Source organism: Tuber melanosporum (assembly GCF_000151645.1).
Source record: "Tuber melanosporum whole genome shotgun sequence assembly, scaffold_17, strain Mel28".
Lineage (NCBI taxonomy): Eukaryota > Fungi > Ascomycota > Pezizomycetes > Pezizales > Tuberaceae > Tuber > Tuber melanosporum.
Window position 1 is genome coordinate 521,405 of NW_003298830.1, and position 12,075 is coordinate 533,479.

A 12,075-nucleotide genomic window follows, 5' to 3' on the forward strand; every position below is an offset into this window, starting at 1 on the left:
CCACCCTTCGGATACCTCCCCCTGGGACAATCCGGACATACAACGGGGAACATTGGTGATGGATTATCACGAGTGACTACTACAACTAAAACATCGGTTACAGCACCTGGCCGGGAACGCGTTGATAGGCATGTCAGAATGCGAGTCTGGGTAAATACACGCTGCTGTACCATTCACTACTCTGCAGAGGAATAACGGTCCCCAGGCAGAGCCGTCCAGTCCGCCCTAGACGAGGTCGAGACGAGGCGATGGCAGTCGACTGCGGACACCTGGGATCAGCCAGTGCACCCAGTTAGACACACTGGTACCACAACAAGTTGAAATAAAAGTGAAGATAAAATAAAGGTGAAATAAGCGGATAAAACAGAGCAATGACACCCATAAAAAAAGTCCCAAGACCATCGTCGTCCGACTAGACGACTAGGAACACCGTAGGATGTTCCTTACCACACCCTACCAAACAGGACCTCACCTCAACACCCATATCATACACACAACAAAGCGTAGCATCCGCATGTCCTTCCATAAGACGGGCTGCGCTCTACTCCCCCAGGCCCACCGTGACCCACCACGCCGGGCCGCACTCCTACCCGCAAGTCACTAGTCCCTAGGAAAGGAAAGAAAGACGCGATGCCAACCGAGTGAGGCAATGCGACACTCATGAAAGCCGCAGCAAAAAGCAGCGCAAAAAGCCAAGGTGAATTCCGCAGACACTGCACATGGCCGAAGCCGTGACAGGCCTAACTAAATACGATTCGTCCATTATTCAATCAACAGGAGTACCGCTATCCGGAGGAGTGAAGAGAAGAGAAGAGAAAAGATATTCCATCTAATCTTCGAACCGGTATTGTCATTCCGGCTTCCGGGAAAAGGCGGGAAGCAAGTTTGATTATATACTCCCCTTCCACCCTCGCTAGTGATCCTCGTCGCTCCCATGCGGTTAATCATTATCTCACAACCTCCAAGCTGAATTTACGTCAACCCCGACTAACGCGTCGGTGACCCCCGTTCCATGAGTGATAGGTTGTGACTGATCGCACTAGCGCTAAGTGGCTTAGCCCTATTGTGTGCTCGCATACATTGCGGCCAACAAAAAAAAATATGATATGGTTACACTATCTTACTCCGCCCCATTCAATATGCACGCGAGCGCGCGCAGAAACAAGATTGTGGGGAGGTGGTGGTGGAGGGGATAAAGTTATTGGAATATCAGACATGGCAGTAATGCAATATTACAATTGGGCTGGGGATGGGGGGGTGAGATATATCAAGCTCAAGGAAAATGTATGTACAGCGCATGCAAAGAGATGTAAAAGAAAAATGATTAAATGAAGAAAAACTACCAAGGGAGAAAAAGAACCCCACAGAAAAGTGAAGGAAAAAAAAAAGGGCGATTGAAATGAACTATTCTCATCAAGCTTGTTGCTACAAAGTTTTGGGATTAGATGGTATCTCCCGGCGATTCGCTCCCTCCCTTCTAAGAAACGTCCTCTTTCCCTCCATCCAAACCATTCTTCCATCCCGTACGTGCGTCTCATGCCCCCGTTCATCATTTCATTTCGGCCACAAACTCGGCTAGTTCAATTCCGCCGGCAGAGTAACTGGCTGCTTCGGTTGCTCGGGGTACACAGGTGAGGAGATAGGTGGGACCATAGACTGCCCTTCGGAGCTGTAACTGTGGTGTGCCATCTGTCCTTGATACCCGGGCAATGGACTGTACGGGGTTTGAGCCATGTATTGCGGCTGTTGCTGGGGTGGAGGGCTATACGGTGGCTGCTGCTGGTACGGCATCTGTGTAGGCGGTGGCTGCGCGTACTGTGGCTGCACAGTGGGAGCACCATTACGACTCTTCTTCTTTATGCAGAGGAAGAAGATGAGTGCTCCGACGATAGCAATTCCAGCCAGGCCTGCGATGGCGATACCCGCGATGGCGCCCCCGCCCAACTTCTTTTCGGGGGTGGTTGTCTCGGTGGGATATGGCACCATAGTCGTGCCCGTCCTGGTGGGCCAATTTCCGGCCGAGGACCTGCTGCGGTCAGTCTGCACGGTGACACTCGGGTCATCAATTGACGTGGCTTCGGCCGTCGCTGCGGACGCCGTCACGGTCGAGACGGCGGACTTTGTGTCGCATACTAGCCAGGTCTCGGTGCCACTGGCGAGGACTTCGGTTGCACAGAAGGCTGAGGTTGAGCCACTGGTGGTTGGTTGTTAGTATGAGTGATCTCGAATGCTGACTAGGGAGTATTGTACCATCTGAAACATGCTTGTCCGAGAGTACATCCAGACGCTGTGAAATCATAACACTTTCTCGAGACCGTTGGCATCACCATTGTAGTCCTAGAGAACGAGCCCTTACATGTTAAACACGTTCCTTCAAACCAAAAAAACCGTAGTATGAAAGGAGGGGGTAAAACATACGAGTAGCAGTCGACAAAACCATTGGCAGTGTAACACGCGTTCCCAGTCAGACAACCCCCTAGTAGAAGAGACGATGATTAGCATATGGTACGTAGATTATCACTCGACTCAAGTAGTTAAAATATTAATTAAATTCAACTCACATCCAGCATCCGCATTACAGCACCGACGCGAAGCAACGCAACCCAAAACACCGCAAGCCCTCGACCCAGCACTGCACTGAACGAATTGACGAGGCTGCAGGGCACGACGGTAATCATGCTCGCGCTCCTGCATCGCTCCGAATAACCAGCTGCCATCGACGCCGAGAATGCTACCGAGCCCTAACAGGCTCAGGAGAAGGGTCGCCGAGTTCGTTGGACGGAAACCCATCTTGGGAACAAGTATTAGATTTTTGTCAAATTAATTTCCTTTATTTCTTCCCTTCCACCAGCTCAGCTCAGTCTTGGCAGGAATTATCGATCAGATAATGTCGTGATGGTGAACCGCAGGGAGAATAAACTCGGAAGGGAAAAGGAGGAAAAAGAGGGTCGGGAAGGAAGGAAGGAAAGAGAAGGATCCGAGAGAGAGGGGGAGTAAAGGGGTTTTATTCTTTTTCGCTTGTCTGCCCGCCCACCCTGGACCACTTAGGGAGGTTGTTAGGTTACAGCACCGTCGTCGTACTGTGCTATCATATATCAATCGTACTGCAGGGTACAAGTACCGGTACTGTGATGTGCGGCTTCTCGTTCGATGATAGATACCAGTACAGTACCGCTACACGCCTATCACAAACTCAGCCAGCCAGCCAGCCTCTCTCTCCTATCCTAACCGGGACCCCTTTGTTATATACTTGCACATCTATTTTCCCTGGAGGTCTCCACCAGTGGGCAGATTGCTGGGCCGGCCACCGAAACTGTCTTGCTTCGTATTCGAGGCTCAGACACATGGACCAAGACGGGTGGGCACGCAGAAACAGCAATAAGTGAGCACAACTCAACAACGACTCTGTTTTCAAAAAATGTGGGATCCCTCCTACGAATGAGGAGATTTCTGGGGGTTAATTTTCCTGTTTCAGTCTAATTCATTGGCAGGGGGCAGTCGTGGGCTTGAACACTGGAAAAAGAAGAAGGAAAAAGAACCCTTCCAAGCCTTTCATTGTGCTTTCTCTCTTTCACAGATGTGTAACCACACCTTGTGGTGCAACATTGGATTGGTTCTGGGATCATAGTTCAAGCCGCCACACCACACTGCCTTGTTGCACTCGAATAAGAACGCAAGTGGTCAAGTCAAGTACAAGTACCGTACCGTACGGTAAGTTGGGGAAGTTTTTACAATTATTCCCCTGGAGTGCCTCTCCCCCATCAGTGGAGCGACATATGGACAGCGTAGTGACGTTTTATGTTAACTTAGAAAAGACGGTTCATGGGACCGAAGACCGGCTGAAGGTTCAAGTGGGGGGGTCTTGCTATGCTCGAGTAGAAACAAAATCTGGTTCCCGGTTGGATCCCCTGCGAGCAAATCAATTCCTCATCCCGGCCTGACACAGATGCAACGTTATGATTGGTCAAAGGTTCGCTAAACCGAGCATGCAAAGCCAAATAGGTCTAGAAAACCATTCCAACGACGGGGAAATTCGTGGTGGATGAAGGAGCCATGGATTGCCGTATTCGAGCAGTCTATTTTGGTGCGCATTTTGTGGTGCCGCCTCTTTGCGATGGACCAACCAACCCGCGGGGCCCCATTTTTTTTATAGCTGCCGCTTGCGAGTATTGTGAGATTGGTATGGCCAGCCTTGCGCATCGCTAGAAGCACTTTGGTCAGCTTCTCAGCCGTACCATCACAAACACGCTATTAGGTAGGTGGAGATTTGCGGTTAGGGAGGGCTAAAATACTGGCTTCATATTACCGGTAACACCGGTACAATAGCGTACGGTAGGCGATTTGGCTCTGATCAATGCCTCCCCTAGGTATTGCAACTGTGTGGAAACAGCGGTAACTCGCTCCCCAGTCAGGTAACTCACGTTATGGTTATTTTAAAATCGCCGAGTGCTGCAAAACCTAAAATCAACATTGTTCTAGGAAGCGCATCTGTACTTGTACCGGCTCCTGCATCATACGTTACTTCTAAGCAATACTGTACTAGTGCTTTTTACAGTACCCCGATTTAAGGGATTCTCGTCAGTTGAGTCGAATTCAGAGCGAAGAGAGAGAGCTGGGGGTCATTAGGGCTTTCAAATGCAAAAGTACTCGTACCATTTTGAAGCCCTAAGAAGCTCTGGGTTTTCCCATTCAGACCTTGTCGGCGGTGGCTTGGGAGCCGGGACTGCACCTCTCGCTGCTCTCTGTCTCTCCATCTCCAACCTGGGTTCAACCCAATAGACAAGGATTACCGTGCTATGGTGCGAGAAGGTGGGACGGGTGGGTTCGACCCCCGTGATCACACCATAAAGCCATCCACCAATCATAAAAACTCAACCCCCAATTATTTGCCTTACTTGTAGAAGTCACAGAATCCCAAAAAATTGTGGATCCGAGCCGTGGCTTGTGTGTAAGAAGGAATTTATTTCACCTTCCCGCAACATCTATTAAAAATAAGGATGTTTTAGAGAAACAGCTGACAGCTGACAGGAGTACCTGGTCACCACACATGCCTTTATGCGCATTTTGTTTCGTCCACCCCCTCCCTCCCGGCCCACTCAGTGACCGGCGGTCTACATGTCTGTTGATATGTCCCTCATTAACCTTATGCTGTGGATGTGAGGTGGACCGTAGCTACGCACTACCCGAACTTGCTACCGCGCACTCGCTCGGGCATATCCATTTGAGCCTCCTAAGTTGACTGTGCCCCACGGTAGTGCTGAAGTCCTGAGGCTCATGCAGCAGCGGAAACGGCCTTTATGCTAGCACCAATGCAAGTATCTTGGCGGGGTGGTTTATCCTTTTACCGGCAGTCGGCCGAGTGCTGCGCCTAAAAGCTCTTTGTTTACAAATGTAACGATATCTGGAAAGTACCCTTCCTTAATTGGCAATAAGTTAGTGGTGTCTTGAACCGAGAACTTGTTCCACTGATCTCTTGGGTCCGTGCCATACGAGTACGAGTACCGTACAGTACTCGTAGCTTTTCGGAGAAATAGCGGGTGCCATGTACGCTAGAATGCCCACTTATCGACAGTCTGTGAAGGGATACGATAGAGGAGATGTCCTTCACCAAATTTCGTGAACTAGCGGAGTTTGAACCAGCGAAAACGATTGTGCAGTAGTCTACTGCCCTACTCCGGAGCCTTTATCAAGGGGCCATGTTGATACCAGCACGGGAGGGCACAGTACAAGTACTCGTACAGTGCTTCAGGCCTACCATGGGAGAAGGGATTCATTCCATCCAGCGACTTTCAGATCATGATAACGGTAGTCGAGAGACGTCATAAGCTTGATCCCCGAACGGCCATCGAGATATCGGATGTGCTAGGACGACACAGGTGTCTTCTGGTATGGCACTGTTTTTTGTTTTGTCTCAAGGGAGTGCTGAGTCCGCGATGTCCTCCCGTCGCGTACGGTAGTCATGGGGAGTTCCGACATCCTAGCACATCTATCCACCATTCGAGCACTTACTGCATGGGCGTTAGTGCGAATCTTGCACTCTCCTCGAGTAGGTCATGATAACTCCCAATCGAGGTATGATAGAAGCACTTGCGCTTTGGGGCTGAAATCCTCAAAATCACCCCGCACCCGCTAAGCCACGATAGAAGGGGTGAAAATAAGCGCTGTGGAATGTAGAAAAGTCTCAATGTGATATGTTTAGATGATGGAGTGGTCCATCGTATCGGAGAAACTAGACTACGCGCTGTTCAATATTAAAATCGAGGGATTTCTTAACATGCCGGTATTGAGACAGAGATACTGTATGAAGCTACCGATATTACAAGTGCAGTACAGTACTAGTACAATACCGGCACCTCAGACTTGCAGAAGAACGGGGGGAGGAGGTGATTATTCATGCAGCTTGGTGCATGCTCAACGAGGATAAACTGGAGGAACAAAGAGTTTGATGGAAATTGTAGGGTGTGCGAGGGCATACGAGTACCAGTACAAGTACAGTACTTGTCATTAAGTTAGGGCCAGTATGGTGGCTGTAAGTGGATAATAGCCAACTTTGCACCTCTGATGGTGATACTCATCGCGAAAACCTATTTTGAAGCGGTTGAACGTTTATGCAGGGTCGGGTGTTGAGGCGTTCTCCCTCCAGCATTCTTCAGCAAAAACTTCTGCCTGCCTCCACTCGTTCGGCCCCCTAGCCCGATTCTGGGAAGGGAAAGCTGGAGATTGCTTACCGGTATCCCTTGGGGTGTCTGAAAAGGGAAAATTCATTACGAGCGCTCCAAGTCCAGAGCCAGGTAGCAGCAGCTATTTAAGGGTGAGGAATTTGGCTTCTTTAGTGTCAGAGTGACTCAGCAGCATCATGGAGAGCGCGCGCGCGCGAATGACTCCAAAACAGGATTAGCATGCTGGGTCGCTCTTTCAAACACCCCAAGGGATGGTGACATACGTGTAGTACCGGTATTTTATTTTGTTTTTTGTTTTCTACCTTTTCTTTTTTCCCTTCCTGACTCCTCCAAGTTTTTTTTTGCTGGAATCCCAAATGGGATTGTATGGACTCTAGTCAGGCAGCATGCCCACGATAAGCTACTTGTACATGTACACAGTTGGAAACTCAATACGGTAGGACTATAGTAAAGTCGGGGGGGCGCAACTAGCACGTCACCGGTCCGGGTTTCGGGATTACGGGTGGTACGGGCATCATAGAGCCCAAGTGTCAGCCTCATGAAACCCCGGGGTATGATACCGCAATTTACGGTATCATACTCGTGAGAAACCAAGCACCAAAATGAAAGAATGACAAGCCGGGGGCCTAAGGGTACTTTCCTCGAATAGCGCATGCGTAATCACTGGCGTGCCCGGCTACCCGGGGGGTGCTTTCCTACTCGGAGAGTCTCTCCTACCGGTAGACTATACTGTAGTATTATATGTATTCGGTCGATGGCAACTGCCAGGAGTGGAGTTTCACACTTTGCACGGCATCGGGCACCAAACAATGCCCACGGGTCAATCCACATCTAACGTCCCGGATAATGCCACATACGGCAAACCGGCGAGAAAAACCATCGTTTTCGCCCTCCAAGGTCGAAATAAAGTGCGAGTGGGTGGATTTGTCAACAAATGAGTAATCCTTCTCGGTTAGTTTGTTTGAGCGCCAATATCGGGACCGTAGTTTATCGAAAACGATGCCTTGCGGTAGGGATTTAAATTTATCACTTAACTTGGACTGCGGGGAAGATTTTCCGGTCCTGTTTGAAATCTCTAATATGCTAGCCTCGTGACCACATCTACAGTACTATGGCAATCCTACTTTTTTTTTTTTTTTTTTTTTTTTTTGAAAGTCATTTCTGCCAGAATGGTGATGGGGAGTATGATGACTCGTACAGATTTTGAAGAGTTCTGAGCAGTTACAACTATGCCAAGTCTTGGAGTTTTTTTTTTTTTTTTCTTTTCTTTTCTTTTCTTTCTGACTTGTTCCGATTACCATATTTGTACTTGTAACGGGTTAGCTTATTCCAGATTTTAAACTGGACTGGAAGTTACAGAGGTTTGAGGGGTAAGAGTCTTATCCCATAAAGGTTACTCTTCACTCAAACGGGCTCGCACATTGCGCCACACTTTTTTTCACTCTCGACCTCTGAGGGTGAGAACGAGCTTTTGCCAAATTTTTTTTTTATGGAATGCCGGCCAAAAGGGGTCTTCATTTTGATTAGCAAAAATACATTTGTATTTCTTTTCATCCCCAAGGTCCCCTCCCCCCCCGGTTAAGATCCTTTTATTGGCTAGACTTTCCCTGGTTTTCCGGCCCTTAACTTTTCTAACCCCCCCCCCCCGGATGCTAGCGGAGGGAGGGGAAAGAAGAAGAAAAAAAATTTTGTTCCCAGTATTTTTAGGTGGGGGGGTTAGGTTGCTCGGGTGCGGCTGAGATAATGATATCTTGCAATCGGATTTTTATGATACACACCTATTATCGTAAAAACCCGAATAGGGGATAAATATTTTACTCGTAACGAACTTGTACCGGTACAAGTACGAGTACTTGCCTCACCCGGTGAGGCGCTGCGCGAACGATATTCCCCTTTGTTTTGTTTGGACCGAGGGCTGAGTTTGCGGTGTTTCCCGTTCCCCCGCACCCCCGAAGCCGAGAAGGGGAAGGGAAAGATTTGAACTGTTTGTTTCCGAAAATGTGAAGAGGGGGAAGAGGGGATATAAGTGCGGACCAGCTCTTCCGAAAAGACAACCCTTCCATCGCTCAACAAGAGCCCGACTTAGAAATCGGTTGCGGATAAAATACCGGTAGATTGAATTAAGGTTTTGCACACCTTATCCACCAATTGCCGGTATACCTCTTAGGAGTCGACCGAGGAAAAGAAAGGGGGAAATAGAGATCTATCCAGGATCATGTTTCTCGCAGTGTACCAGATATTCCGGCTCAGCGATGCGTCCATATATGGTCTCTGGGGGGGATATCTGGTCCTACCGATCTGCTAATGAATGCTTTTTTTTTTTAGCGGGATCCAGTGTTGCGCAGCAGCGAGCAATTCCAAATAATCGATGTGTTTTCCAGTACATTATTTTACCCCTAACTTTCGCGGGAGGAAGCCCGCGGGTTTGTAATCTCCCGCTTTGGGGAAAATATTGTCGTATCATAGGCTTCTCCATCAGTTGGAGATTTTGCCATTTCTACAAACTTGACCTTTTCTTTCTTTCTTTGTTTTTACTGTGATATATCGGCGGTACAGTACCATTGTAGTACGCAAGGCATTTCAATTTTCATTTCATATATATCCTGAATAGACTCGAATAATTCCCCCAGAGAGGGGGGGGGGGAGATAACCGGATACTCGGGGAGAGCATTCACTATACTTCACTCGATAATGAAGCACGATTGACGCTGGGACAACAATTTACAACAACGTACCATGTCGCCCATATGTTCGACTCGGCACCTACCGTAAGCCGCCGAGCGTCCGAGCGACCCATTGCGCTTATCGCGGGGCGCAGGTTGGCGTTCTTGCTTTTATCCTTACCGGTATTGTCTTGGGGGAGAGTGCTTAAAATATCGTATTATCCAATTATGTAACAACCCCTCCTTTGGTAGTGGGTAATATAATTCTGGGACGAAGTGATTTTGATGGCTCGTGCAGTTGCTTTATAATTCCTGCTGTAGTTTTTCCTTCCTCTGATGGGGGGGGGGGGTGGTTTCTTTGGATAACGAGTGATACTTGGTGAATGAGTTGACTTTGAAGGAAGGGACTACTTTTTGGGTGATGGCTCGGATTTCCACGGTTACAGTTGATTGCTGCGACGATGTCGGCGATTGCGTGAGGGGAGGCTTTATCAAGACCTGGGCGTTAGTAAACATGGTTAGCTACATCTGACACCCACCGGAGGCAGAAAGTGGATTCTGAGGAAAAATCGGGTACCGCTATCACACAACGAACAGGGAAATCTGTAGACACACAAAAGGGGAAAGCGAGAGGGGGGGATATATTTTGAAAAATTAAGTAAAAACCAGAGTACTGAACGCAACTCTCTCACCAGGTCTGAAATAGCACTATCCCTCCGCTACGCCCAAAGTCCCTTGGATAGCAGTCTTGTAGACCCCCCCCCCACAGTTCGTGCTGGAGGGGGTATATACAGAGCTCGAGCGAGTTGCGTGGAAGTGTTCGTACTGTGCCTTTACGTTCCTGATTTCCAGCAGTCAAAGCGTTCCGACTCCTGGGATATGTACTGGCCATGTTTGCATCGATGGTTGGGCCAGAGACTGGAAATATGTTGGGCGGTTTACGGGATTCCTGCGAGGGTCATCCGATTTGGTCCGATTTAGGCTTTGCTGTTGTTTTTCTGCAGTGATATTCTCTTGTTTTGATGCTGTCTAGGTAGCGTCTTTGTGTGGGTGGCACTTGGTTCATATGGATGGTGCCTTACAAGCGAAATGCGGAAGCATGAATGATTGGATTAGCGTGCTATGTCTCTGGGCTTTTCCCCTCTCAGTAAGGCAAAGAATATTTTTTTTGTCTCGGAAGGGGAAAGGGGATGTATTTTTGCTGACCTTTTCTAGTGATTGGGAATTAGAAATACAATAGTGCATAGCACAAGATCCAATTATTCAATTTTTTTACAGTACTTAACAAGGGTTTCTCTTTTATCGCCGCATCCCACCGCCGCCAAGCAACTATAATCCAGTAACCCGTACCTCTCGAGGTTCAAGAAATTATCCACAATTTGACTGCAGCCTAATTTTTGTTGAAACATACTTCTCGCACTACTGCGGTGTTACTCCTACCACTGATACTTTCTCCTTGCATTAAACCTGATGGCGCATCTAGACATCCTAGACTATTGAAGATACCTCCTTGCCTTTCTCACACACCTCTTTTCTCTATTATTGTTATTGTTCGCTCAGGCTATTTTTCTTGCTCCAAAACAGTGGATAGTCAGGGTCTTCAGCTCTTCCCTTTGAAAGTGTTAAGCATTCAAGTTTCTCAAGCGATCCATCACTTCTTCATATCTCGTATCATCATCATTCTATCCAATATTCTCACAACAATATTCTTTCCAGATATACGAGTGATGCCCGATGATCGGCTTCCCAGACCATGGGATATATTTAGTCGTGCTCGGGATTGTTTTTACGGTTTGGGGGGTTGTTCGGGGTCGGTTTTTTAGAGTTTGATCAGGGGATGCATATCGTTGGAATTCGGGAGATGCTGGGTGTGGCTTTATCATACGTAGTATGGTCATCGGGGTCAGATCGTGGCCTACGGTTGTGGCGCTATCACTCAACGGCACACACCTAGGATCCCCCTCCTCCACGCCAGTCGGGAAAGACCCGCGCTTGTGCTTGCCTATCCGGTACGATACGTTCTTTATTTCGGTAGGCGCTGAGGGGTTTGATGATAGCTAGACGGGTGGTTAAACGTGCGCATCACTATGATACCTATAGTTCCTTGGAAATAATTTGAGAAAACCGACTGCAGCAGGGAAAAAGAAGGGCAAACGGTTCCTGACCAGCCCCACGGTTCAACGGCCGTGTGTTCACATTTTCTCATACAGCGATTGGGTAAACCCCCAAAGACGGCGTGACCGGTTGGGGCTCTTCTTCTGCGGCAACGCTTCACCGCAGCTAACTGTGTGCGTCAAAGACAAGTGCCTGGGCATTATGACCCCGAAAAGAGCTGGGGGAGGGGGGGGGGAAGCCCCACGTGGATGGTCCTGACGCTCATCTGGAGCAGGACAACAACTGCGGCGTTAACCTCGCTCGCAGATTGTTGGGGAGTGAATTTTCGAGTTGATTGATGATATAATATGATATGCTCGGGCTGGGTTAGCTGGGACTAGAGACGGTTGTGTGGATCCGCTCATTCCAAATATGATATTCGCACTTTGTAACTTCATTCGGTGCTGACGGGTTGCTCGCGTGTGTTGGTATCATATCTCTCCACCGACATTTCTCTATCGTACATAGTTGATAAGGCAAGCGTGGAGCGAAGGCAGTATTTAATGTGATGTATCAACCACAGGGCGTCACTTAGGGATTGGTAGGTGATGGGTGTCGCTTCCGTAGTGATTCTTAGC

The 12,075-nt window shown here is 48.5% G+C and overlaps 2 protein-coding genes; both read right to left on the minus strand.

Moving 5' to 3' along the window:
* Positions 1-1,031: 1,031 nt before the first annotated feature.
* GSTUM_00005032001 (uncharacterized protein) lies at positions 1,032-1,217 on the minus strand (the record flags this gene model as incomplete). XM_002837016.2 has 1 exon in its annotated part: positions 1,032-1,217. One exon carries the CDS (start codon positions 1,215-1,217, stop codon positions 1,116-1,118), a length of 102 nt encoding a protein of 33 aa, XP_002837062.1. The 3' UTR covers positions 1,032-1,115.
* Positions 1,218-1,254: 37 nt separating this feature from the next.
* GSTUM_00005033001 (uncharacterized protein) lies at positions 1,255-3,197 on the minus strand. XM_002837017.2 has 4 exons: positions 2,562-3,197; positions 2,419-2,476; positions 2,251-2,337; positions 1,255-2,194 (listed from the first exon to the last, which is right to left on the minus strand). The coding sequence occupies exons 1-4, from the start codon at positions 2,788-2,790 to the stop codon at positions 1,576-1,578; spliced, it is 993 nt and encodes a 330-aa protein (XP_002837063.1). The 5' UTR covers positions 2,791-3,197; the 3' UTR covers positions 1,255-1,575.
* Positions 3,198-12,075: the final 8,878 nt, after the last annotated feature.

Bases quoted from the DNA above. Each gene is read 5' to 3' on its own strand.
- GSTUM_00005033001 (XM_002837017.2), bottom strand. From the start codon at position 2,790: ATGGGTTTCCGTCCAACGAACTCGGCGACCCTTCTCCTGAGCCTGTTA. The intron at 2,477-2,561 runs GTGAGTTGAATT...CTCTTCTACTAG, and splicing joins CTGTAATGCGGATGCTGGAT to GGGGTTGTCTGACTGGGAAC. The intron at 2,338-2,418 runs GTATGTTTTACC...CTCGTTCTCTAG, and splicing joins GGTTTTGTCGACTGCTACTC to GACTACAATGGTGATGCCAA.